General features: G+C 45.9%; 1 protein-coding gene and 2 long non-coding RNA genes across 4 annotated transcripts in view, besides 2 other annotated features; 1 reads left to right on the forward strand and 2 right to left on the reverse strand.

The window, feature by feature from the left end:
- Positions 1-3,720, reverse strand: part of Snta1 (syntrophin, acidic 1) — a 31,795-nt gene extending 28,075 nt beyond the window's left edge. The window contains exon 1 of one of the 2 annotated variants that reach the window (XM_030248934.1): positions 3,293-3,720. Coding sequence is in view for 1 of the 2 variants with exons in the window: in NM_009228.2 (NP_033254.2) it covers positions 3,293-3,584 (292 nt within the window). In the remaining variant the exon portion in view is untranslated. The remainder of the gene's footprint in view (positions 1-3,292) is intronic. The other variant, NM_009228.2, reaches the window with a different exon arrangement.
- Positions 3,721-12,111: 8,391 nt separating this feature from the next.
- On the reverse strand, positions 12,112-16,942 carry Gm39962. Its single transcript, XR_866871.2, has 3 exons — positions 16,805-16,942; positions 15,594-15,824; positions 12,112-12,204 (listed from the first exon to the last, which is right to left on the reverse strand). It is a non-coding gene; the product is annotated as a predicted gene, 39962 (long non-coding RNA).
- Positions 15,017-27,565: a transcriptional cis regulatory region, noted in NCBI's record as "EC(Cbfa2t2) region targeted for CRISPR interference". NCBI's record gives its function as "positively regulates Cbfa2t2 expression (moderate effect) in mouse ES cells" and the evidence as "EXISTENCE:mutant phenotype evidence [ECO:0000015][PMID:27895109]".
- Positions 21,039-24,075: an enhancer, noted in NCBI's record as "VISTA enhancer mm1461". NCBI's record gives its function as "enhancer in: neural tube[3/4] | hindbrain (rhombencephalon)[3/4] | midbrain (mesencephalon)[3/4] | forebrain[3/4] | nose[3/4] | facial mesenchyme[3/4]" and the evidence as "EXISTENCE:transgenic organism evidence [ECO:0001131][PMID:17130149]".
- Gm52564 lies at positions 22,214-26,047 on the forward strand. Its single transcript, XR_003954074.1, has 3 exons — positions 22,214-22,408; positions 23,551-23,698; positions 25,890-26,047. It is a non-coding gene; the product is annotated as a predicted gene, 52564 (long non-coding RNA).

Consider the following 27,677-nt stretch of genomic DNA (forward strand, 5'->3'; position numbering starts at 1 on the left):
ACTAGGAAATAGAGAGGGGGGAGGGGGTTGAGACCAGCCTGGAATATATAAGGCCATCTCAAAAATAAATTAATTAAATGAGCTTTGTTAACCAGGATTCACAGTAGAAGGGAAGGCTTTAAGTTCTAGAAATTTCAAAAGTATATCTGAATTTCATCTCTGATATAAGAAAGTAACACATTTTACTGGATTACTTTATTATTAAAATCTTAAATGCCATTTAAAAAAAATTTAACATGGTGGTGCATGCCTTTAATCCCAGCACTCAGGAGGCAGAGGCAGGCAGATTTCTGAGTTCGAGACCAGCCTGGTCTACAGAGTGAGTTCTAGGACAGCCAGGGTTATACAGAGAAACCCTGTCTCAAAAAAAAAAAAAAAATTAACATGTATCTACTGTGTGTCTGTTAGCTTGTATTCAAGTACACATGTGCTATACATATAGCATACATGTGGAGATCAGAGGACAACTTGTAGGAGTTGGTTCTCTCCTTCCACCATCTGGGTCCTGGGGTCCTGGGGTCAAACTGATCATTAGTCTTGGCAGCAAGCACCTTTACTTCCAAGCCAGCAGCTCTCAACCTGTGGGTCTCTACCCCTCTGAGGGGGTCAAACAACCCTTTCACAGGGATTGAATATCACACATCCTTTATATTGGGTATTTACATTATTATTCATAGCAGTAGCAAAATTGTAGTTATGAAATCGCAATGAAAATAAATTTATGGTTGCGGATTCCCACAACATGAGGAACTGTATTAAACGGTTGCAGTGTTAGGAAGGTTGAGAACCCCTGCTTCTGAGCCATTTCATCAGCCCCCAGATGCCTTCTGCTTGTTTGTTTGTTTGAGACAGGATCTCACTATGCAGCTGACTGGCCTCGAACTCACTATGTCCAACAGGCTAATTCTGAAACTCAGAGAGATCCACCTGCCTCTGCCTCTGCCTCTGGGGTGCTAAGACTAAAGACATTTGCCACCACACCCAGACCAAATGTCTCTTTAAAATAGTCAGCTGGGCTGGGCATAGTGGTACTTGCTTGTAATCTCAGCACGGGGGTGGCAAAAAAATAAAGGATTACTGCACATTCAAGACCAGCCCTTTACAGTACAGACTACACAGCAAGACACAGTCTCCAAAAGACTCAAGTCAAACCCTTGAATATCATATTCCTGGCCCATCCTCAAAGTACTGATTGGTGGCACAGAGCAAGAGGTCATTGTCTCAAGGTTATATAAGTCCGTGACATTTGAGCCTGAACACCTCTCCCAACCCCCACCCAGGCCTGACAGTTGTTCATGGCACTGCACAAGGCTTGAGGCCTAAGAGAAGAAGGTGTTTCTATTTATATCTAGCCTCCCCCACCTAAAAGTAGGGACTTCAGTTCCATTTGAAGCTATGACCGTTCCCAGCTGCCTCGCAGACTCAGCTGGACCCCAGAAAAGAAGTTACCATGGCAACAGGAGCCCAGTCTTCAATCCAGGAAGAATTGAATGAAACTGTTACTTTCCCTAAAGTCCCATAAAAATGTCCTTCCAACACCTGGAAGTACAGATTTGAGTCGTGTCTCTGTACCATGGCAAGACCCTGCTCCTCTGAGAGTCGGTTTGTCTGTCACAAAGCAGAACTTTCTAGAACTCTAGTTCCTTCCTGCTCTGACACACTAAGTGTATTTTAATTGGTCTGTTTCCTGGACCTATCATCGAGTTTGGGATGAAAGTTGGTGCCTGCTCTCTGTTTTTCCATTCCCCCTTTAGCTGACTAGGAACGGTATGATTCCCTGGACAGTCTTTAGGGCAATAGTAGCTCTATAATTAAGATTTAAACCCTGGTTCTGCCATTCACTGACTGAACCCCAGGGAAATTATTTTTCTCTTCTGAGTCTCAGTTCTCTTACCTGCAAAAATGGAGATTGAGCTCACCACTGATGATTAAACTCACCTTTCACCACTGATGGTCAAGATGGAATAGACCATGAGCTAAATGTAGTGGCCACAACACCTAACATTCGCCACCATGCTTATCCCCTAACCTGGGCCAAAGGATCTAAGCGAGCTATCACACAAGCACCTCCCAGGAGGCCTGGGAGTATATGAATACTTTCAATCTGACGGACAGAGGGACAGAAATGATGAGTCTAGCGCTGGCTATGAACATAGATTTTTTTTTCCATTTTTTATTAGGTATTTAGCTCATTTACATTTCCAATGCTATACCAAAAGTCCCCCATACCCACCCACCCCTGAACATAGATTTTTAAGCACCGCGTTTAGTTGCTTTGAGAGTCCCTCCTGGCCTCTTTTTCTCTCACACATGCCGGCAAGCCCTGCTCTCAGAAACATCCTCATTGTAAAGTTACCAAAACAGACTCAGAAATGGGAAGTGACTTGTGGAAGTTCACAGTTCTAGAACTCCAATGGCAGCCTAAATGAGTTAGGGAAGGAGTCAGTCGGTAAAGTGCTTGCTTGGCATCTATAAAGCTCTAGGCTTGATCCCCAGCACAACATAAACCTATTTTAGCAGCAGAGCCCAGTAATCCCAACACTCTGGAGGTGGAAATAGGAAGATTATATTCAGTGTTCTCCTCTGCTACATAGTGACCATGTGTCTAGCCTGGCATACATGAGATTGAGATCATGCCAAACACTTGTCAGTCTTGGAAACTAAGAATTCTCAGGAAGGAATGGCAACTCTGGGTTCACTCTCTCCATGTACCTGTTCATGTACAAATGGGCAGATGAGGAGACTCAACCCTAGCCATCAGGACTCCCAGCATAGGCAAACAGCCTCTGAAGCCCAAGATGTCTAGGTCCTTACTGGCCCCTTCTCTGCTAATGCCTGTGCCTCCTACCCATCTCTGGCACCCACATTGGGCTCCCAGACTCCAGGCCTTTACCAGTCTGCCTAGGTTGTGTCTCATGACTTCCACCTCCTTCTTGTTCTAGCAGTGTCCCAGGCCTCAAGTCCCTTTCCTTTCACCGCCGCCCCCGCCCCTGTCAGTCTTCCCGGGGACCCTCCTGCCCTTGGTACCCATAGCTACCATTTTGCTTCAAAACAGAACTAAGCACCAATGTCCTTGGTGCGCCCCCCCATCCTTCCACACTTGTGTCTTCTGAGTCACCTGAACTCCCCAAGCCCCTTCCGACCTTGGTGCTCTTCCCTCACTCTGTTCCTTCCTCCCCCGGAGACTCCTTTCCGCCCTAGACAGGTTTTCGTTTACCAGCCCCCATGACCCCTGAGCGCTCCGCAGCAGCACAGACAACACGACCCCGTGCCCTGGGTGCCCCACACCTACCCTTGATGCTGATGCCCAGCCCGCCGGCGTCGGCCTTGCGCACCGTCACGCGGCGCCGCTGGAGCAGCAGCGCTTCTGGCAGCTGTGGGGGCGCCGCGCCGGGCTCAGCGGCGCCGTTGAGCTGCGCGGGCTCCGGCTCCGGGCCGGGCTCGCCGTCGGCGGGACTCACGGTCAGCGCGTCCTCCGCCAGAGAGAGCAACACCCGCTGCCACCGCTCGCCACCCGCCCCGGAGCCCGCCCCGCAGCGCAGTTCCAGCAACCCGGTGCGCGGAGCGCGCCTGCCTGACGCCATCTTCGCCTCGAAGTCCCAGTACACTGCGCTCGCCCGGTCCCGCCGTACCCGGCCCGCTCCGACCCAGCGCCCAGGGCAGAGGGCGGCGGGGCAGCAGAGCCAGTCGCCACCCTACCCCGGCCTCGGGGGCGGAGCTTCGGAGGACAGGCTGTCGGGGGCGGGGCTAACGGGGGCGGGGCCCCGGGAGTGACTGAAGAGACGCTACCCGGTAAACTAAAGATGTGCAGCGGGATCACTTGGGAGTGGGTCAGAACCGCGTTCCCTCACGGCCACAGTTAGAGGAGGTTGAGGGTGGGGCGCTCTGCGGAACATAAAGGGGCCGGATTCTATGGATGGGGCAACACAAGGATCCAGTTCTGTGCGCCGTCGAGGATTGGACCGTAGCTCGTGGAAGCTGAAGGACAAGAAAAAGAATCAAGGATCCTGGGGTAGGGCTGCCTGTGTCAGGACCATAGGCTCCAGGGACTTTGCAGACAGAGTTAACTGGCAAACGAGCTAAGGAAGATGGTTTCTCACGTTTTGTGAGCCATGGGGAGAGGGTACCAGTAACAGTCTGTGGGCCTGACTCAGCTTAAGGGTGCAGCCTCTAAAGAGGTAAGCCTACCCACCCACCAGGAGGAGAAATGCCACTCCTTTGAGGGTTTGGTCCCATCACTTGAAGGTAGAGGCTGAAGGGTCTGCAAGTTTGAGTCCAGTCTAGGCTACATGAGACCCTGCCTTTAAAAAATAAAAATAAAAGTGAAAAGACATAAAGAGATAGAAGGCTCAGCGGTTAAGAGCATGGGCTGAAAAAAAAAAAAAAAAAAAAAAAAGCCGGGCGTGGTGGTACACGCCTTTAATCCCAGCACTTGGGAGGCAGAGGCAGGCGGATTTCTGAGTTTGAGGCCAGCCTGGTCTACAGAGTGAGTTTCGGGACAGCCAGGGCTACACAGAGAAACCCTGTCTCAAAAAACCAGAAGAGAGAGAGAGAAAGAGAGAGAGAGCATGGGCTGCTCTTACAGTGGAGCAGAGTAAAATTCACAGCATGCACATTGGGCAGCTCACAACCACTTGTAACTCCAGCTCCATGGAGATCTGACACCACTAGTTTCCTTGGGAACCTGTATTCACATTGCAAACAAGTACACCCATGCACACAAAAATAGTGAAAATAAATAAAATGACATATGATTTTATATATATATATATATATATATATATATATATATATATATGCAATACATGTATGTCACTTATTCTGTGTTTGCATGACACATGAGCTGGCTGATCTATGCTATCATTTGTGCCTTGGGTAAACCCTGCATAACTGAGACACATGAGTACTAAAAGCAGACCTCTCTTCTAACCTGGGTCTTTCTGGCTTCCAGGCTCACATCCCTCCTACTCCCTTGCCCTGCATGCATAGCAACAGGAGATAATTTCACTCTTCACTCACGGAGCACTTATCGAACTAAGCAAGATGCCATCCATTTGCAATCACAGCATTCTGGAGACTGAGGCAGAAGGATCATGATTAATTCTAGACGAACTATAGTTCATAGCAAGTTCCAGGTTATACTTTTTAAATTATTTTAATTTCTTTGTGGATTGATGTTTTGCCTTTATGCGTATCTGTGCTCCACATATAGTCCTCGAGGGCCAGAAGAGGACACCAGATTCCAGAAACAAGAGTTAAAAATAGTTTTGAGCTGCTATATGTATGCTTGGAATTGAACTCCAGACTTTAAGTTAAATATTGAAGGACAAGCTAGGCCTACTAAGGAAGATCTGTAATCTCAGATACTCAGAAAGGCTGAAGCAGAGAATCACAAATTCAAGGCCAGCCTGGGCAACTGAGTGAGACCCTGTTTTAAATTTTTAAAATACAGCAACAGGTGGTAGCGGTGGTACACACCTTTGATCCCAGCACTCAGAGGGCAGAGGCAGGTAAATCTATAAGATTGAGGCCAGCATGGTTTACAGAGTGAGCTCCAGGACAGCTGGGGCTACACAGAGAAAGAGAGAGAGAGAGAGAGAGAGAGAGAGAGAGAGAGAGAGAGAGAGAGAGAGAGAGAGAATCACCAGGAACTGAGGCCCTTTCCCAAGACCAATTCTAGAATTAGATCCTTAAAAGTCCCCCCACGTATTGTCCTGCTTAATGAAGCCCAGACAGACTTTCTGGGAAGAAACCTTAGTAGAGAGCTCCTCCCCTAGGGAATGTTCTCTGTGGACAGAACTGAGGAAAGGGGAAGTGGGCAAGTAGGTGTCTGTATACCAAGCAGCTAGCAGAGAAGGAGAAAAGTGTAGAAACAGAAAAGTATGTGTCCTGTGCGTGTGTGTGCATGCGTGTGTGTGTGTGTGCGTGTGCGTGTGTGTGTGTGGTGTGTCCATGATCACACAGCATCAGTGATGCCAATTATCTGCTTCCCTGCCCTGCCAGCTACCTCATCAATGTGTAGTCAGAGGAATGCTCTACTCTCCCACTTAGTCAGCTGTAGCCAGAAATTGACCATACACAGGAACACACACACACACACACACACACACACATGCCTGGCTACCTACCAAACCCCTGGGCAAAGCTCCCAGAGAAAACTGGTTCACTCCAAAGAGATAGGAGGGGAGCTGGGAAAAGAAAAACCACAAGGGAACTGCCAGCCAGAGAACCCTACTGGCTCACGCTATGTGTGCAAGTCTGAAGTCCTGGTCTTACAGTGAGTTTCCTCTGCACAGGCTCCAGGACATGGAGCAGGAGTTCCTGTGCTCCCAGCACTCATGATGAGGAGCGACATGACTGAGTACATCACCCAGTAAGTGCTTTCTATGGTCAACACTCAGGAGGCTGAGGTGGAATTTCCAAGTTTAAGGTCATTCTACATACCAATTGTCTCAAAGTAAAACAGCAAAACAGTAAGCCTGGGTCCCTCTTTGTGGGCTTGGTCAGTGGAAATGGCTATTAAGTAGAATGTATTATCTCTTGTTGCTGAGACCGATGATCATGGGATAGAGACACAGCTGTCCCAGGCTCTACAGAGGGGTTTAGTCAGGTTACATGGCACGCAAGAGGCAGAAAGCCGGGCATGGTGGCGCACACCTTTAATCCCAGTACTTGGGAGGCAGAGGCAGGAGGGTTTCTGAGTTCGAGGCTAGCCTGGTCTACAAAGTGAGTTCCAGGACAGCCAGGGCTACACAGAGAAACCCTGCCTCGAACCCCCACCCAAAAAAAAAGAAAAAGAAAAAAGAAAGAGGTAGAGGCAGAAGGATCAGGAGTTAGAGAGCAGCCTGGACTCCATGAAACTCTAGCTCAGAAAGAGAGACAGACAGACAGACTAGACAGACAGAGAGAGGAACAGGGATTTGATAAAATTGCTCGGCAGTAAAGGCACATATGTCTAAGCCAAACGACCCACCAGGTAGGAGAGTACTAACTTTCAAAAGTTGTCCTCTGATCTCCACAAGCATTCCATAGCCCACTCATGTACACAGACAGACAGACAGACAGAAAGACAGAGTTCAAGGTAAGCTAGTTTGCTTAAGATCAGGTGAAATCAATTGGCTCTGGTAACATACGAAGGCTTGGCTTTCTAAATGTCAGGATTTAGGATGCTAACATTCCTTTACACTAAATTCTTTTTTTTTTTTTTTTCTCAAGACAGGATTTCTCTGTGTAGCCCTGGCTGTCCTGTAACTCTGTAGACTAGGCTGGCCTCGAACTCAGAAATCCACCTGCCTCTGCCTCCCAAGTGCTGGGATTAAAGGCATGCACCACCACGCCTGGCTACACTAAATTCTTAGGTCTATGGTTCAAATTCTTTAACGTGTAAGAAGTCTGAATCAAGCAAATTGCTAGAGTAGCCCAGGAAAAGGGCTAAAGGCTTTGGAACCCACAATACGCTGATTCAATGAAGCTCGGTAACTCATCTTTATAATCACAACACTCAAGAGTGGACTGCTACACATTTGAAGCAAGCCTAGGTTACATAGTAATGTTTGGTTTTATATTTTGGGATAAGGTTTCTTTGTTATGTAGCTCTGACTGTCCTGGAACCCACTCTGTAGACCAGGCTGGCCTCAAATTTAGAAAGATTGGCCTACCTCTGCCTCTGAAATACAAGGATTAAAGGCATGTGCCACAACTCCAGGCGTGTAAGGGCCTGCTTATTAACAAATAAAAGCAAACAAACAGAAAGTGAGCAGTTAAGATTGTTCACTGGCTGGAGAGGCTGTGTACAGACCTGATGACTGAGTTCAATCCACCAAATTCCACAAGGTGGCAGAAGAGAACCAACTTCTGAAAATTGTGTAGCATTCACACAGGTAGGCTTCACACAATATATATATATATTTTTAATACAGTTTTCAAAAAAGAAAAGAGAGGTGGCAAGATGGCTCAGAGGGTAAAGGAATTTGCTATACAATCTTTGCGCCCTGAGTTCTATTCCCCAGAACCCATGTGAAGGTGGAAAGGGAACTAATTCCAGAGTTGTCCTCTGACCTCCACATATGCCATGGTGCATACTCCCATACACTCATAACATGCAGAGCATGCAAAGCATGCACGCATGCATTCCTGTGCTCAAGTGCAAATACATACACATACAGTAATGTATTTTTCTTTAAGGATGCGCCTGAACACTGGCCATTCTTCCAGAAGGCCTCGGTTCCCAGAACTCGCGAGACTGGCTAACAACTCTCCAGTACCAGGAAATCCAGCACCCTGTTCTGGCTTCTGTAAGCACCAGGAATGCATGTGGTGCTGTGGTGCAAATATATCTGCAGGCAAAAGCAAATAAATAAACGAATGAATAAATAAATAAATAAAATTAAGAAATCTCAAAAAAAAAAAAAAAGATTAAAAAAGGATAGCAACACTTGGGAGGCAGAGGGAGGCAGGATAGAGCTTTATGACTTTAAGGGCAGCTTGAGTTTCAAGCCAGCAAAGGCTACATAGTAAGACTGTCTCAATAAACAAATAAATAAAAATTAAAAAAGGAAAAGGGGGGAAATGCAAGGGAAGGGAAGGAGAGGAGAGGAGAGGAGAGGAGAGGAGAGGAGAGGAGAGGAGAGGAGAGGAAAGGAGATGGGATGTGGTGAAGAAGTCCTACACTACCAGCACTGGAGGGGAAAGAAGGAAGATCAGGAAATCAAGGCCATGGTGTACATAATGAGTTGACAGTCAGTATAGAATACAAGAGACCCTTTCTCCAAATATAAAAATGATACCAGGTGTTGTAACTCCTACTTTTTTTTTTTTTTTTTTTATTACATGTAAGTACACTGTAGCTGTCTTCAGACACTTCAGAAGAGGGAGTCAGATCTCATTACAGGTGGTTGTGAGCCACCATGTGGTTGCTGGGATTTGAACTTCAAACCTTTGGAAGAGCAGTTGGGTGCTCTTACCCACTGAGCCATCTCACCAGCCCAACTCCTACTTTTATTCCCAGAATTCTGTGAGTTGGAAGCCAATCTAATCTACATAATGAATCCCAGGCTAGCCAAAGACTCACAGTGAAATGCTGTCTCAAACAACAACAAAGACAAACAAAAAAGCCAGGCAGTGGTGGTGCAAGCCTTTGATTCCAGCAAAGGACCAAGTGCAGGCATGGCATTTCCTACTCTCTGCTCATTTTTTTAATTCTTTATTTTTATTTTATGTGCATTTTGCCTGCATCCATATCTGTCAGATCTCCAGAAACTACAGTTATAGACAGTTTTGAGTTCCCATGTGAGGGCAGGGAATTGAACCAGGATCTTAGCAGCTTTCTCTTAACCACGGAGCCATCTCTCCATCCCCTGAGAGTTCTCTAAATAATTGTGCTGCCTGTTACATGCCCACTGGAGGTGAGACAACAGCATGGAAATGGGCTTTTCTATTTCTGTTTTTGTTTTGTTTGTTTTATTTGAGTTAGTGTCTCATAAAGCCAGGCTGCCCTGAACTCACTACGGAGCCAACAGTGGTTTTGAACTTCTCATCTTCCTAATTCTACCTCCCCATCTAAGATTGCGGATGTACGGCACCAACCAGGCCCAGCCCTTGACTTTTGGCCTCTATGAGCACTGCATGATCACAGTGCACAGACATTCAAGTAAACACTCATACACATCAAAATTAAAATCTCAAAAATAAATAAATAAATAAATAAATAAATAAATAAATAAATAAAAAGATGCTTCTGCCTAATGTGATAACAGACACCTTTATTCCCAGCAACCAGGGGCAGAGGCAAACAAATCTCTATGAGTTCCAGTCCAGCTAGAGTGAGGGGAAAAAAATGTTCCTTATGTATATAGAATATTGGTAAGGCCATCCAAGAACTTATAGGATCTTACGGAAAAAGGTAGGATGGCTTAGTGGGTAAAGGCACCTGCCATCAAACTTGATGACATGAGGTTCATCCGGAAGACCCACATGGCAGGAGAGAACCTGCCCCTACAGGTTGTTTCCATACAGGAACTACCACATCATGCATGTGACACATATGATACACACATGCATACATAAATAAAAATATAATTTAAAAAATGTGTGTTGGGGGCTGGCGAGATGGCTCAGCGGGTAAGAGCACTGACTGTTCTTCCAAAGGTCCTGAGTTCAAATCCCAGCAACCACATGGTGGCTCACAGCCATCCGTAATGAGATCTGACGCCCTCTTCTGGTGTGTCTGAAGACAGCTACAGTGTCTTACATATGATAAATAAATAAATCTTTAAAAAAATTATTTAAAAAAAAAGTGTGTTGGACAAACAGTCAGTGTCCATGTGAAAAAGGAGACAAGAAGAATGAATGAGGGAGAAGTCCTAGAACTTTTGGTAGCAGAAGAAAAAGCAGGCATTCTTCATGATGTCCATAATACATGAGAAATGTTTTTGGTTATTAGCCAATAAGCCTTCCAAGAACCAAACACTTATTAAGTATCATCAGTGAATACTCTGGCACTCTTGCCTTCTACTGCAGATGATTAGACTGGCCGGAAGAGGTCAATACTCCATGACTCCCAAGGATCTGACTGGGCGTTGTAGCTCCGTATCCACCCCTCTGTGACAGTGAGGAGTCATATACAGCACATGTTAGCTGGGCGTGAGGCAGAGCAGGCAGATCTCTGTGAGTTCAAAACCAGTCTGGTCTACAGTCTAGTGAGTTTTAGGACAGCCAGGGCTGTTACAGAGAAAGTCTGTTTCAAACAAAGTAAAACATAACAAATTAAGTTGTAAAGGAGACATTTGGGAGACATTTGATCCCAGAACGGAATCAGTGGGAATAGAAGTGGAACAGAGAGAGGAGTGGAGAGAAGATATGATCAAAATACTTATATGCATATATGAAAATGTCAGGGCTGGAGAGATGGCTCAGTGGTTAAGAGCACCGACTGCTCTTCCGAAGGTCCTGAGTTCAAATCCCAGCAACCACATGGTGGCTCACAACCACCCATAATGAGATCTGACGCCCTCTCCTGGTGCATCTGAAGACAGCTACAGTGTACTCACATATAATAAAATAAAATAAATAAATCTTTTAATAAAAAAAAAAAAAAAAAAAAGAAAATGTCATAGTTTTAAATCTAGCATCATGCACAATTAATATATGCTATTATGAAAACCATTTAAGAGGGGCTGGAGAGGGCTGGTGAGATGGCTCAGCGGGTAAGAGCACTGACTGCTCTTCCAAAGGTCCTGAGTTCAAATCCCAGCAACCACATGGTGGCTTACAACCACCCATAATGAGATCTGACACCCTCTTCTGTGCGTCTGAAGACAACTACAGTGAACTTATAAATAATAATAAACAAATCTTAAAAAATAAAATAAAATTTCACTCCCAAAAAAAAAAAAAAAAAAAAGAGGGGCTGGAGAGATGGCTCAGTGGTTAGAGTATTGGCTGCTCTTCCTAGAGGTCATGAGTTTAATTTCCAGCAGCCATATGGTGGCTCACAACCATCTATAATGGGATCTGATGCCCTCTTCTGGTGTGTCTGAAGATAGTGACAGTGTACCCATATACTTAAATTATATAAATAAAAATAAAATTTAAAAATCTTAAAAAAAAAAAAAGAAGAAGAGAAAAGAAAACCATTTCAGACAACTGTGATGGCATAGGCCTTTAATCCCAATACTCGGGGGGCAGAGGAGGGCCAGACTGGTCTACATAGCGAGTTCCAGGCCACCAGAGCTAAGTAGTGAGACCCAGTCTCAGAAATAGCTGAGAGAAATCTGGAGGGATGGTTGAGCAGTCAAGACTGCTTGCTTCTCTTGCAGAGGACCAAGGTTGGGTTCCTAGCACCTACATGGCAGCTCATAACCATCTGTAACTACAATTCCCAGAGACAAATGCCCTCTTTTGACCTCCATGGGCACCAGGCAAGTACTTAGAGTACATGCATGCAGTCAGCCACCATGCCTGGCTAATAACACATTTCCATAATCTTAGCATTTGGGAGGAGAAAGTAAGAGAATCAGGAATTCAAGTCCAGCATTGGCAACAAGGCCAGCCTGGGCTGGGCTACATGATACCCAGCCTCAAAAAAAAAAAAAAAAAAAAAAAAAAGCCAGGCATGGTGGGATGTCTTTAATGCCAGCACTTGGGAGGCAGAGGCAGGAAGATGACCACAGGTTTTGAAACTAACAAAGGTTTCGCCTTGAGATCCTGTATCAAAAGAAAAAGAAAATAGATAAACCAATTAATTATGTACGTTAATATAGGATATAATTACATAAGTTTAATTAATCAAAGGGAGCTCAAAATCACCTCAGCATCGTTATAGAAAGCATACCAGAATGAATTTACAACACGCTGAGCCGTGGTGGCGCACACCTGTAATCCCAGCACTTGGGAGCAGAGGCAGGCAGATTTCTGAGTTCGAGGCCAGCCTGGTCTACAGAGTGAGTTCCAGGGCACCCAGGGCTACACAGAGAAACCCTGTCTTGAAAAAAAAATTATAACATGTAATCTGTTTTAACATAATGGACTGTGTAATGCTTTTACCTGTGTTTACAGATTCTGTCAAGGACATACATGTTTACATAATGAAGCAGAGGAGGTCTGCCAAGGCAAAGAATCTACCTTTTATGATAGAGTCAATAGAAGCCAGAAAGGTGTTCATCATTCAGGTTCCTGGTCTAAGCAATACTTCAACAAGCCTTATCCCTGCAGCCCAGAAGCAGGCACTGGAAAAAGGCCCTGTTTAGGGCTCCAGACAGACTAATGCTTAATTCAGGATGCAAAGATTCTGCCTTCAAGGTCCACATCCCAAAACACCAGCTGGGCAGGACAGCCTGAGTTCCTGGGGAATCAGTGCCATCCTTATCCTTTTTCTTTCAAATTAAAACTTTTGTCTTGGAGTGGAGGGAATACCAGCAGGGGGCAGCAGACAGTCGGGGAGTGCCTAGTGCAGGGTCCTGGCCTGGTTTAGAACAATTCCCTTTGAAAACAAGGGAATAAGTAACAAAAGTAGAAAAGGAGTGGGCTTCTCCTTTCTTCTTTTTCTCCTTCCTCTCTTCCATGTCTCCCTCACCCTGTTCTCCCGCTTTATCTTTCGTTTCTTTCACAAAGGATCTACCAGCATAGCCTCAAACTGAAAAATCTTCCCTCCTTAGCTGTCCAAGTTCAGGAATCACAAGCCAAGACATCTCCCTTGTTGTGTTTTGTTTTGTTTTGTTTTGTTTTTGCTTTGCTTTTGTTTTTGTTTTTTGGGTTTTTTTGTTTGTTTTAGATTTATTTTATTTATATGCGTACACTGTAGCTGTCTTCAGATACACCAGAAGAGGGTATTGGATCCCATTAGAGATGGCTCTAAGCCGGCATGTGGTTGCTGGGAATTGAACTCAAGACCTCTGGAAGAGCAACCAGTGCTCTTAACAGCTGAGCCATTTCTCTAGCCCTCTCCCTCTTTTTTTTTTTGTTTGTTTGTTTGTTTGTTTGTTTGTTTTTTGGAGACAGAGTTTCTTCTTATAACTCTGGCTGTTCTGGAACTCCCTCCAGGCAGACTTTGAGATCCATTTGTTCAAAAACAGTTTGAGTATTAGATTCCATTATAGATGGTTGTGAATCACCTTGTAGTTGCTTAGATTTGAACTCAGGATCTTCAGGATCTATTGAAAGAGCAGTCAGTGTTCTTAACCACTGAGCCATCTTTCCAGCCCTTGAGATCCCCCTATAAGGGCAGGGTCAGGGGTGATAGCACCTGGACCCAAGAGTGAGGAACTTGGGGCCCAAGGTAGCCCGTGGGGTAGATAAGAGCAAGATTGTATCCTGTGGAAGGGCGGTCAGAACAGGTGTTTAGGAGGTTGGCGAAGCAGGGTTTCAAGTTCAGCACAAGTTGGAAAGTGTGGTTTGTGGACGCACTAAGCTTGGGAAACAGAAAGGTATCCTTGTAAGGTATGGAGACCTAACAATGGCTCCTGGTGTGGTTTCAAGGTAGGTCCGTCGGTGCAGTGCTCCTTTAGCATGCGTGGAGCCCTGAGGTCAACCCCCAGAACATACAAAAATAAATAGTAAACTAAGTGCGGTGGTAAGAGGATCTGGGCCAATCTCAGCTACAAAGCCTGTTAAAGGTGAACACGGGCTACATGAAACCCTGCTTTTAAAAAACAGAAACAAAACAAGGGGCTGTGACAGAGCTTAGTTAATGGAGTACTTGCTTAGCATGTAGGAACACCTGGGTTTAATGCTCCCACGTAAACTAGGTGAAGCAGCACAGGCCTGTAGTCCCAGCAGTTGGGTAGTGCAGCAGGACCCGAAGTTCAAGGTCATTCTCAGCTACACAGTAAGTAGGAAGCCAGCCCTAGATACACCAGACCCTACCTCGACAAAGTATATAATAATAGTAATATCTCATTCAAATTTCTGCTACTGGCTTGAGGACCGCTTTATTGAGATTAATACTGTTATTACTATGTTTGAAGAACTAGTCATTTTATTCAGCAAGAAATTTTTTTCTTTCTTTTTGGTTTTTGGAGACAGTGTAGTCCTGGTTCAGCAAGAATTTATTTATTTGTTTTTTTGTTTGTTTGTTTTTTTTCATGTGAGTACACTGTTGCTGTCTTCAGATACACCGGATGAGGGTATCAGATCCCATTACAGATGGTTGTGAGCCACCACGTGGTTGCTGGGATTTGAACTCAGGACCTCTGGAAGAGCAGCCAGTGCTCTTAACCGCTGAGCCACCTTTCCAGCCCTCAGTAAGAATTTTAAACATCTTTTAAAAATACAACTTATTTTTCTTTTCTGTGCATTAGTATTTTGCCTGCATGTATATCCATGTGAAGGTAGGTGTCAGGTTCTCTGGAACTGGCGTTACAGATAGCTGTGAGCTGCCATGTGGTTGCTGGGAATTGAACCTGGGTCCTCTGGAAGAGCAGCAAGTGCTCGGAAGCACTGAGCCGTCTCTCCAGCCCCACTTTATGCCAGCATGCAGGAGCCAGAGGCAGGTGGATCTCTAGGAATCTGAGGCCAGCTTAGTCTATATCGCCAATTCTAGGCCAGCCAAAGCTCGATAGGGAGGCCGTGTCTCAGAAATGGGGGAAGAGGGGGCTGGTGAGATGGCTTAGTGGGTAGAGATGGCTTAGAGCACTGACTGCTCCTCTTCATTTTGAAGGTCCTGAGTTCAGGTTCTGGCAACCACATGGTGGCTCACAACCATTCCTAGTGAGATCTGATGCCCTCTTCTGGTGTGTCTAAAGATGGCTACACTGTACTTACATGTAATAAAACAATCAATCTTAAAAAAAAAAGAAAGAAAGAAAGAAATGGGGGAAGAGGGGAATGAGGGGAGCAAAGGGCCAACTCTTTGGCTCCAGAATTTTCCTTTCTGCTTTTCACCACCCAAAGTCAGGGATTTCCTAAAAGCCTGCCCCTAGTTACACACACAGCTCCCCCTTTCTGTGGTTCTCCTCACATCCACACCGCTCGCACTCAGGCTTCCGCCAGAGCAACTCTTTTTCTTTTCCTCGCAGATGTTTCACACGGCCTCTTTTTCACTCAGAAATTCCCTCAAAAGCATTCACTGGTAATTTTTCCAAAATCACAGTAATTACCTCATTACTTTGATATTAATAGACTTCACTTGGCACCAGGGAGCCAATTGAAAGCGCTGGGCCCTGGGTGAGGGGCGGAGAGGGACTCTGCAGGGCAACTCTTCATGAGTGCTGGCCTCCCCACAGGCCTTGCTGCCTCCCTCCCAAGTTAGTCTTCATCTTTGCTCCCACATGTTCTGATTGAAATGAAGAGGATTTTGGAGCCATAGGCTCCTTAGAGATGGCAGATGCCTAAACAGGGAAAGGAAAGATGAAAAAGAAATAGTGGAGTCTAAACCATGTACTCTCAAGAGGCCTAGAGTCTCACAGCAAAGGCAAGGAGGATCCTGGAAGGCAGCCCAGGGCTTCCGGCTACCCTAGGCAGCTTCCCCTCCACCCCCTTCTCTCAGCTATGCCCCAAGGCAGGACTGAATTGGAAATCTTTTTTTTTTTTTTTTGGAAATCTTTTTGGAGCTCAGCCTGAAGGGTATCTCCCCAGGCCCTTTATTGGTTCCCGTACAGCTCTGTTATTCAGTGGGGTCTATATATCACCTGGTCAATAATTTATTTACTCCTCACTACATTCTTACATTATTATCTTTTAATAATATGTGGGCTTTGTATTTCAAAATGCTTCTTGAATAAAACGAGGCCACTGCTGTCATTTAACCCACTTTACAGATGAGAAAATTGAGTCAAGGCAAGAACACAAGATTGTAACTGAGGAGTTCTAAGGATTCTGGGCCTGAACCTACCAGCTACAGGTGCCCTAGGATTTCTCTCTCCACCTGGAGGTTTCTCACCTCTAGACCTGCAAGTTCTTCCTAGCTATAGGAAAACGGTGGATTTAACCTGCATGTATTGAGGGCTTCTACATGCTACCTCACATTAGGTCACCTCCCCCTGAGACTATGCTCTGAGACCTCAGGCGACCTGTCCAAGTGTGCACTCGGCAGCCAGTGTGGAGTCACTAGACTCCCAGGCTTATTCTCTTCACCTTAAGACTCTTCTACAAGCATCTCCCTCTCGAGGCCAGCCATCCAGAACAATTCCTGAGACCACTGAAGAAGGCCCACTGAAGGTCAGTTTAGTGACTGGGTTTGCCCAGTTGCAGTGTGCTAGGAGGACCAACAATTGCACCTGACCCTCTGCTGCCTTTCCCCCTTCACTGCATTTGAATCAGCAACCGGTTGAGACCATCTGGCTGGCCACACTTTCTTGGCCACACTTACCCACTCTCTGATTGACAGATAAGTTTCCAAATCCAAGGCTCTCCAGGAACACTTCCTGGGACGCTTCCTCCATAAATGGAATGGGAAGAGGGATAGTCTCAACAGAAAGCCAGGACCGAGAGTGATTGGGCAGCCGGGGAGACTTGACTGGCTGAGCTAGGAGATGGGAGGGGGGCAGCATAGAGGATCCTTTGTTAGGCCAGAAGCTACAAAGCTGCCCCATCCCCACCATCTGGCTCCTGCTCTAGCCCAGTGATGCATGATGGGGAATATTGGGGGTTGGGGGGGGGGATGTGTGCTAGGGGCTACCCACCTGCTCTGCCTCCTGGGATAAGCTGATCCAAGACCTCCCAGGCCCATCTGGTCAACACATCCCCAGGCCCTGACCACCCCTGGGACTCCTTTAGACAGACTGAAATTGGCCGGGAGTGTGGCCAGCCTGTCAGGGTCACAGGTCACTGTTAATCTGCCAGAACAAGAGAGGACAGGCAGGTGGGCAGGCAGGCGGTGTGGGCAAGGCCCTGGGAGTTCCTGCTGTCTTCTCTAGTGATCACAGAGGGAGGGTTTCCCCTTCTGGGAGGCAGGGAAGAGGTTATTGGACTCCAGGGAAATTGCTCATTCTCACACCTACCTAGCTGTTCTAATTCCAGATGGGAACCCTGGAAACTCTCCCTAAATATGCTCAGAGCATCACTGCAGTGATGTCTGAGACAAATACTGGGGGAAATCTAAGTGCCCATCAACAGGAACTGGGTTCATCGAAAGACTGAGACCATCTTCAATGTTACCCAACTTCTGAGCTGAGAGCTGAGGTCTCTCTGTCAACTGACTCCCTGAGAGTCTCTTGTCTGGAAAAACAATACTGTAAACCAACAGATCACCTACTGATTGCTCAGGGAGTTGCTGCAAACCAATTTCTTTGGGCAAACAATTTGTTCAACTTGGCCAATACCTTTTTTTTTTGGTCAGACCACAGATTAATTTCAATATTTTTCGAGCATCGTCTCAGAATCCTGACCTGTCTATGCATGGGCTTACGCTCAGGATTCCACCTGGACTCAGGCTTGTGACACCCAGCTCTCTCCTTTGCAGCTCAGCATGCAGACTAAGGCTCCAGCATAAAGCCCTTCTCCCTTTTAAGCCCTTCTCCCTTTTAAGCTCCTTCTGGACCTGAGCATGTGTGGAATCCTCCATTCTGTGGATGAGTCGCTCAACATGAAATTAATTTACATGTGAGTCACAATGCCTCATGCTATCATGAAAAACAACTTCATCTGGGACTCGAGCCACTCTGTACAACTGCAGTGTATTAGGAGGAGCAACAGTTGCACCTGCCCTTTCTCATTTCTTCCCTGGAAACTGGGGAAATTTCTCAGACTATTCCTAGGTTGTTTGGGAAATGAAAGTGTTGTTCCCCCATTGGAAACAAGATGTATTTTCATCTATCATCTTCCTCTCTCTCTCTCTCTCTCTCTCTCTTTCTAGTTGGTTTTTTGAGACAGGGTATCTCTATATAACCCCAGCTATCCTGTTGACCAGGCTGTCCTTGAACTCACTGAGTCCTACCTAAATCTGCCTACCAAATGCTGGGATTAAAAGCATGGGACACTACACATGGTAACATTTATGATTTTTTTCAAAAAGCCACTTTTCAGGTGTTTACCAATCCTATTATATCACAAACTTTGGTCAGTCCCTATCGGTTTTCTGCTGGAAGATTGGCCAAGGAACTGACTCCGCAATTAAGATGCATGCTTGTCTTGTAAAGGACCCAGGTTCTACCAGCAGCATCTACATGTTGAATCAAAACTGCCTAAATCTAGTTCCAGGGAATCAGACATCTTTTCCTGGATTCCATGGGTACAAGACACAAGCAATCCATTCAGGCAAACATTCATACAAAAACATAAGGGGAAAAAAAAACGGAATGGCCAGGTGTGGTGGTGGCACACGCCTTTAATTCCAGCACTCCGGAGGCAGAGGCTGGCAGATTTCTGAGTTCGAGGCCAGCCTGGTCTACAAAGTGAGTTCCAGGACAGCCAGGGCTATACAGAGAAACCCTGTCTTGAAAAAAAATAAAAAACTAACCAACCAACCAAACAAACAAACAAACAAAAGGAATTGTGTACACACCTGTAATCCTAGCATTTGAGAGAAAGAGGCTCTAGAGAATCAGGAGTTTATGGCCAACCTCAACTACATAGTGAATTCAAGGACAACCTGGATTGCATGAGGCTCATCTCGTAAAAGAAAAAAATAAACCAGGTATAGTGGCTTACATCAGTAATCCTAGCACTGGGAAGAACTGGAAGAGAAGGATTGCTGAGACACTAGCTAGGGAGGGTTACACTAGAAGAATCCTGTTTAAAAACAACATCAAAGCTCATCAGATCCTCTTACTTCATAAGTATTCTTCTTTGTAGCCTTTTGAGGCATTTCTGAGACTCAAGAACCTGTAGGGGCTAAAACTTCTGACCCAATTCAGTGTGTTACTGAGCGATACCACCCCTCATTCTATTTTAAATTAACTTCTTTGTGAGACATTGTCGAATGTGACCTAGACCTTGATCTCAGCTGTAGTCAGGGATGACCCTGAACTTCTGATCCTTTCCTCACAACTACTTCTGGTTGGTTTGGTTTTTTTTTTAAGATTTATTTAATTACTTTATGTATGTGAGTACACTGTTGCTGTCTTCAGACACACCAGAAGAGGGCATCAGATTTTATTATGGGTGGTTGTGAACCACCATGTGGTTGCTGGGAATTGAATTCAGGACCTCCAGAAAAGCAGTCAGTGCTCTTAACCCCTGAGCCACCTCTCCAGCCCTCAAAGTTTTATCATTTAAAATTTCACAACTAGAGAATGTTCTAGTTTAGAGAATTGTCTCGATTAGAAATTTATGGCACTGGAGAGAAACTGATTGATTAATATTCCACCACCACAGGTTTTTTATTACTGAAGCTCTCATGGCTTGAGAGCTCTATCAATTTGAATTTAATGGCATCTCAGTGTTTCAGCAGTGCAGCCTTCTCCACCAACGTGACTTGGATCTCTTGCTCTAGCACCTTCCCTGGAAGGCCTTCCCTAAGCTATTTCTGTCTACCTGACATCTGCTTTAATTTTCTCCATCGTGTTGATAAACACTTAAAAATATAACACATGTATTCCTTACTGTCTCCCTTACTACAATGCAGGAAGCCACTGGGATAGAAACTTATTTTTGAATTTGTTTTTTTGGGGACTGTATGTCATGTAAGTCAGTGAGATGGCCTTTAACTGATTACTCTGCCTCTCTCACCTTTTGCTTGTTTTTTTCGAGACAGGGTTTCTCTGTGTAGCCCTGGCTGTTCTAGAACTCTCTCTGTACACCAGGCTGGCCTGAAACTCAGAGATCTGCCTGCCTCTGTGTCCCAAGTGCTGGGATTAAAGGAGTGTGCCACCAATCAGTTACTCTACCTACCTGTGTTCCCACTATGTCCAGTTTATTTGGTGGTGAATTGGTACCCAGGGCTAACTGGAAGCATCTCCTCTATCTAGATGCCCAATGTTACCATTACCTTCTCCAGAAAGCACACCCTGCTGGCCAGGTTTATTTACCTCCATTGTCAAATGGAGCTCCTGTCCATTCATAAGACTCTGTACTACTTTTTTTGTTTTTTGTTTTTTTTTCGAGACAGGGTTTCTCTGTGTATCTCTGGCTGTCCTGGAACTCACTTTGTAGACCAGGCTGACCTCGAACTCAGAAATCCACCTGCCTCTGCCTCCTGAGTGCTGGGATTAAAGGCGTGCACCACCACTATCCAGCTCTGTACTACTTTAGATGCTAGCTAATATTCTGCCTCTCTCCCTTCCCTATCTCTTTTTGTGACAGGGTCTCACTATGTAACCCAGGCTAGCCTGGAAACTCTCCTTCTGTCTTTGTCTCCTGAGCGTTATGCCAGCAATACCAATCCTCAGCTGGCTGATTTTTTTTTTTTTTGTTTTGTTTTTTGTTTTTGTTTTGTTTTTTGGTCTTTTCGAGACAGGGTTTCTCTGTGTAGCCCTGGCTGTCCTGGAACTCACTTTGTAGACCAGGCTGGCCTCGAACTCAGAAATCCACCTGCCTCTGCCTCCTGAGTGCTGGGATTAAATGGGATTAAAGGCATGTGCCACCACGCCCGGCATGCTGGCTGATTTTTTTGATACTTGCAGAGAGCCCACTTACTTTATACCTCCTGCCTAAACCAGTGCTTGGCACCCAGTAGCTCCATACTATATTACATTCCCACAAGCAGAATGGAAAGAGATTTGCTAGGACTAAGTGCCATCAAGAATCTGAGGATGTAAGGACGAGGAAGACCTCAAGGAGCCAAGACTTTGGGGTTCACAGCCCCCTTCTGAAGAAGGCAGCTACATAAAAATGAACAGACTATTTTTCATTTTAAAAACCATTTATTTTTTTCTTTTACAGATATGAATGTTTGTCACATTGTATGTATGTGTACTATATGAGTCTAGTACCCATGGATGCCAGAAGAGGGCAGCAGATACCCTGGAGCTGGAATTACAGAGGGTGGTGAGCTTCCATTTGGGTGCTAGAAATTGAACCCAGATCTTCTGTAAGAGCAGCAATGGCTCTCACTCCTTAAACATCTTTTGTTATTATTTTGTTGTTGCTGTTGTTTTGAGACAAAGCTCTGGCTGGAACTCACTACGAAACCCAGAAGTCTATTTGCCACGGACCTAGCTTTCTTAACTGTACTATAACAAAGTCTGTCATCATAAAGGGCCTCTATGTCCAGAATACATTTCTTTTTCTTAAGGTAATACATTAAAAAATAAGCTGTGCTAGCCATGTGGTTTGTGGTCCCCCTGTGTCACAGCTGTCAGATGTACACCACATGAACCATAGCTCCTACACTAAAGTTTGGCTTTTCCTTAACTCTCCCAGGCACAGAAAAGTCTTGGGACTCAGTAGATAAAGCTTTAGGAAGACTCAGGTGGAGTAGGAACACTTTTTCCCTCCAGTTTCAGTGATGTAGTCCCTGAACTGTTCAGGGCCTGGGGCTTCTCCATAATAAAAGACCTTGGCTCCCAAAGCGATCATGAGGATTAACTGAGACAAGCCTTCAACTCCAGCGGGGACGGGGGAGGGGGCGCTTAGGGTTTCACACCGTATTGCTATTGTTGGTAATGATTATTATTACTATGACCAGGGGGACTTTGGGAGTAGCAAACGGAAGGATATATGCAAATCCTCCAGCGCAATGTCTGTCACACTGGAGACCTTCATAAAGGCTCCTAACCGCCGGTTTTACACCCTCATTACCCCCCTCCCAACCGCCATCCACATCCCAGGCCACTTCACATAGGTTTTCCCAGCATCCTTCATGCCTTCTCCTCTCCCCTCCCCCCCCCCCCCAACCCATTGCGTGATCTTCTTGCCCCACAGCCTCAGCAGAGACCACAGAAAGTGCCCACGGCAGCTGGCCAGGGTCCGGGAGAGGACCGGGCGCCAAGGGAGGCAGGTTCCGGGCAGACCCCCACCCATTGTCTCTGCTCGCCAGCCCGCCAGCCTGCGGACCCGCCAGCCAGCTGATGTCTTGGGTCGCCGACACCAGCTGGTTAGGCCCCACAACACCTCTAAACGTCCTTCTCCCTGGACCCTCCCAGTCTCTCAGCTTGCCCCTCAACCGGAGTGAATCCTCACCCGATCACAGGGCCTGGGCTTTTGTCCTTCAAATCAGTGGCTGATTTGCATTCTTTGGCAATTTGCATAGCCACTTCTTTTGTGGAGGGCGAGGCAGTTGTGGAGCCCGCCTGGTCCTTTGGTTTTTTTTTTTTTTTTTTTTTTTTTTTTTTTTTATTCCGGTAATTCTATTTTTGTAACCCTGGCTGGTTTGGAACTCACTATGCAACTCCTGCCTCTGCTTCCAGCCATCTTGGAGCCGCTAGGCACATATAGCTATTTAAATTAAAATTAAATAATCTTAGTACTTTGGTCCCTCAGTTGTAGGCATCAAACACACTAGTAGGTTTTTTTGTTTTGTTTTGTTTTTAGGTTTTAGCGTAATCCTGGCTGGCCTTGTGTTTTGTTTTGTAGTAAAGGCTGACTTTGAACTCCTGATCCTCCTACCTCTCCTATTTGGAGCGAAGGGAATTACAGGTTTGCACCATTATACCAGCAGAGCTCCTTCTCCTGTCCTCCAGTCTTGCAGTCACATAGTAAATGCTCACCAGTAGCCATAAATAGGGACTGGGGAGTGTAGCTGGAGAGTGAAGCACTTGCTTAGTATGTACACAGGTCCTGAATTCCATTACCACCACCACCACCACCACCACCACCACCACCACCACCACCTCCCCACACACACACAGACACTCAAAGCTAGATTGCTGGTCATGCTGGTACACACCTGTAATCTCAGTACCTGAGAGGCAGCGACGAGAGAGGACTGTCAGATGTGTACGTGTCTGAGGCACACACAGTAGTTAGCATAGTTCCAGGCTAGCCAGGACTAAATAGTGAGACCTGTCTAAAAGCAAATAAGCAAGCAAACAAAGCTAAAGCTACTTAAGGGACTCTCGTACTAAGCAGTCAGTGTAGGGATAAATCACGATCATAGAAACTTCTGCAGGATGGGGCTGATTCAAACCCTTTAATTCAACCAATTTTCTAGACTAGAGGTCTTCTTCCATTCCCAGCCCTTCTCCCTGCCCCCATCAAGGTAATGACCTTGGTGAGTAGGTGTCCTTTTGTTCTCAGAAGGCCTGCACCTGGGTAGAGGGCGGAGAGCGGCAGGTGTGCAGCTGTGCCCGGGAGCGTCGAGAGGTGGGCTCCATTGTTGTTCTAAAGCAAACACCGGCGCCCAACTCCGGTCTTCGGCTTCAGCTGGAGCCTCTGTTGCCTGGAGGTGAATGGGGGGAAGAAAGGCTTCGGGAAATTGTGAACCCAGTTTCCACCAGCACTCCCGGGGAGCTTAAGGTCATTCCTCCTCCAGGGATGAGTGGTTTCCAGCACAGCTGACACCTGGAGAAGGTGTGCCAGATGGAATGCGCTTTAAGGAGCGGGGGAGGGGACGGCCTGGCAATCTGCCCGCAGTTGCGGCCCAGCTGCAGCAGCACCGGCTGTACAAGCCTTGTGTGGGTCTTGTCTAACCTACTTCAGGTTGTACAAATCCCACACCCTCGGAGGCCCCACCTCACCTCTGGAGGGAATCGGGAGTTTAGTAAGCCCAGCAGTAATATTTTTATAGCCATGTGGCTGTCTTGCCATCCCAAAGTGTACACCCACACCTAAACCCTTCTGCTAATGCTACAGCTAGTAGAGTTTCAACCGATGGCTAGTCCATCCTTCCAAATATTAAGGTTTAGAACCTTTTTTTTCTTTTGGTTTTCTGAGACAGGGTTTCTCTGTGTAGCCCTAGCTGTCTTGGAACTCACTCTGTAGATCAGGCTGGCCTCGAACTCAGAAATCCGCCTGCCTCTGCCTCCCAAATGCTGGGATTAAGGCGTGCACCACCACGCCCAGAGAATCTTTTATTTTGTTTTGTTTGAGACCGGGTCTTGCTGTATAGTTTTAGCTGGCTTCAGTCTCCTGACTGCTGGGATGACAGGTATGAGCCACTATGCCCAGCTACCTTTCTGATGCCCCACTTAGAAATCCTTGGCAAACTCTGCTGCCCACACCTTCAAAACTTATCTAGAATCCACTCCCTTTCCAAGTCTTCACTGCATCTATCTGCTTTGAGTATTACCCCAGCAACATTGCACCTTCACCTTTCTCCCCTATACTCTCTTTTGTAGATAGATAGAGCGCTCAGAACTGTCTGGTGGCTGCAAAATTGACTTACAACAAAGCCATGGTCTTTATTAAGGTGCAACAGGTCCCACACAAGCTCCGGCCTCCTTCTATGTCTCTCGTTCTTTACCAATTTCCTTAGTGTGCTACAAATGTCTCAAGGCCTTCACTTCCTACCACCCTCTCCTTCATCCACATTTGGCAGCTCTTTTACCTTCTTCAGGTTTCCGTGGTATAAATGTCACCTTCCTAGCCAGGTGGTGGTGCTTCATGCCTTTAATGTCAGCACTCTGGGGGTAGAGGCAGGTGTTTCTCTGCATCAGGGGCCAGCCTGGTCTACAGAGCAGCTCCAGTACAGCCAGGGCCGCTACACAGGAAAATCCTGTCTCCAAACAAATAAACAAACAAACAAAAAGACTTTTTTTGCTACTTTATAAAAAATAGAACTGGAACTACATTCTTAGATTTTCTCCTGCCTGTTTTTTTCTCAGAATAGTGTTATTACCCAATGTCAGCTAGTGGGCCAGCACCACAGGACAGGACCTTTGTCTAAGACTGTTGTTATCCCCAGAGCTGAGTACAGTCTTGGAGCTCAGTGATAAGCTGAGGTGTGGAACAGTAGAAGAAAACCTATACGCTCAGGATTCCGGGATACCCTAGTATAGCAAATAATGAGAGTGCTTTGTGTAAACCAAAATTTTGTCATGTGGGGAAATTTAAAACATTTATATAAAACTTTTTACAAGGTGGTAGAGATTTCTGAAATAGTGCCCCTTGGGAAGCTAGCTACCTTTGACAGAAAAAAAAGTCTCTTACCTGGAGCTCAGTTTATAAGGGAGCCTATGATTAGTATTACATTTGGGGAGATAAGGCTTGGGGGCTAGGACCACTTCCCCACAGACATTTGGAATTGATAGCCAGAATAGAACACTCAGTGTACCCAGCGCCCTGGGAGACTCAGGTGCATAGACTGAGACCCCCTGTCCTCCAACTTTTTGGATTCTTCTTCTTTAAGAATATCTGGTAGCAGAGCCGGGCGTGGCGGCACATACCTTTAATCCCAGCACTCAGGAGGCAGAGGCAGGCAGATTTCTGAGTTCGTGGCCAGCCTGGTCTACAGAGTGAGTTCCAGGATGGCCAGGGCTAAACAGAGAAACCTTGTCTCAAAAAAACAAAAAAATAATAATAATCTGGTGGCACATTTGTTTAGAAGGAGGGGTGTGTTGTGCATGTGGTAGGGGGTAAATCAGAGTCCTGAGGGCTAAAAGAAAACTTTTTATGTTATCTTTTGCCCTGGACTCCAGGATCCATCTTTTGGTCTTCAAGGAGGCAGCAGAGAAGCTGACTATTCACCCTGGCTAGTGTCTCACTGTCCTCTGGGCTTCGAAGAGGTATGGCGGAGGAAATAAAAGGCTCTTTGGGGGCTGGTGAGATGGCTCAGTAAGAGCACCCGACTGCTCTTCCGAAGGTCTGAAGTTCAAATCCCAGCAACCACATGGTGGCTCACAACCACCGGTAATGAGATCTGATGCCCTCTTCTGGTGTGTCTGAAGACAGCTACAGTGTACTTACATATAATAAATAAATAAATAAACTAAATCTTTAAAAAAAAAAAGAATATGTTTAAAAAAGGCTCTTTGGGAGCTGGGGATGTGGCTTAGTTGGTAAAATGCCTGTCTAGCACTAAGCCTTGGATTCCATCTCCAGCACCCCTAAACCTGACTTGGTGGGACATGCCTACAATCCTGGTTTCTCTGGAGGATGAGTCAGGATGTGTTCAAGGCCAGCCAGACCAACTTAATAAAAAGCTGTTCTTGCTTGCTTTGAAATAGAGTTCCAAGCAGCACACACTGGAATCAGACCCAATAGTACCAGAGGATAACCTGATCCTTCTGCACCACCACACCTGGCAAAGCCTTTTTCTCTGCGTGGTTCCAAAGATTGAACGCTGGTTCTCAGGCATGATAGGCAAGCTCTCTACCACCAGACTATCTCTACAGCCTCTAACTTGCCTAATAGTCTGGGCTTCCTTTAGTTTTCCTGGCCATTGGCAAATGCAGATCTTTCCAATCTTTATTTATTTATTTATTTATTTACTTACTTACTTACTTATTTTTGAGACAGGGTCTCTCTACCTAGCCCTGGCAGTCCTGAAACTCATTTTGAAGACTAGGTGCATCACAGGGATCTTCCTCTGCCTAACAAGTGATGGGATTAAGAGAAAGGACAACCCACCCAGTCCTATCTTAATTATTAATGCTAATTTTCAGCTCATATCCTATCGCAAGGACACATACATTACAGAATGGCTAAGAACCTGTTAAAGAGGCTACAAAGTTTAAAGGTGCCTTACTAAAGGCAGAAGGCAGGGAGCTAATGCAGATAGATTCTAGGAGAGTTATTGCAGGTGCTTAGCTTAACATAACCAGATGCTGGCACAGTGTCAGCACGGGCTACTGAAGCTCTGGGGTGGTTCCAGGTACAAGATTGAGGGCTGTGGGAGTGTTTTACATCTGAAATTCCAGCATTTGCAAGGCAGAGGCAAGTGATAAAAATTCTAGGCCAGTCTGCTGGATCATATAGTTACTACCTGGCCAGACAGGGCTATATAGGAAGGTTTTGTTTTAAAGAAAGGTAACTGCCGGGCACGGTGGCACAGGCCTTTAATCCCAGCACTCGGGAGGCAGAGGCAGGCGGATTTCTGAGTTCGAGGCCAGCCTGGTCTACAAAGTGAGCTCCAGGACAGCCAGGACTATACAGAGAAATACTGTCTCGAAAAACCAAAAAAAAAAAAAAAAGAAAGGTAACGATGAACATGGTGGTGGGTGGTAAATTCTAGGCCTTCTAGGTCCCCAGGAAAGATGGCTGTCTTCCTCAAGCCATCCATGTAAGCCAAAACTCTTGGGGCTCTGGAGACAGAGTTAGGAACTTAGTGCTTGTGGGTATCTTGATGATGGGTGAGGATGTCTCAGCTAACGTTAGGAGCCCCTTTTACTGTATGGTCCAGGTGAAGGAGCTGTAGCATTCCTTGGTCTGGTGTGTTTGATAACTTTGTGGTCCTGCTTTCTCTGATAACGTCTATCATCAAATTA

The sequence above is a fragment of the Mus musculus genome, chromosome 2 (assembly GCF_000001635.26).
Source record: "Mus musculus strain C57BL/6J chromosome 2, GRCm38.p6 C57BL/6J".
Lineage (NCBI taxonomy): Eukaryota > Metazoa > Chordata > Mammalia > Rodentia > Muridae > Mus > Mus musculus.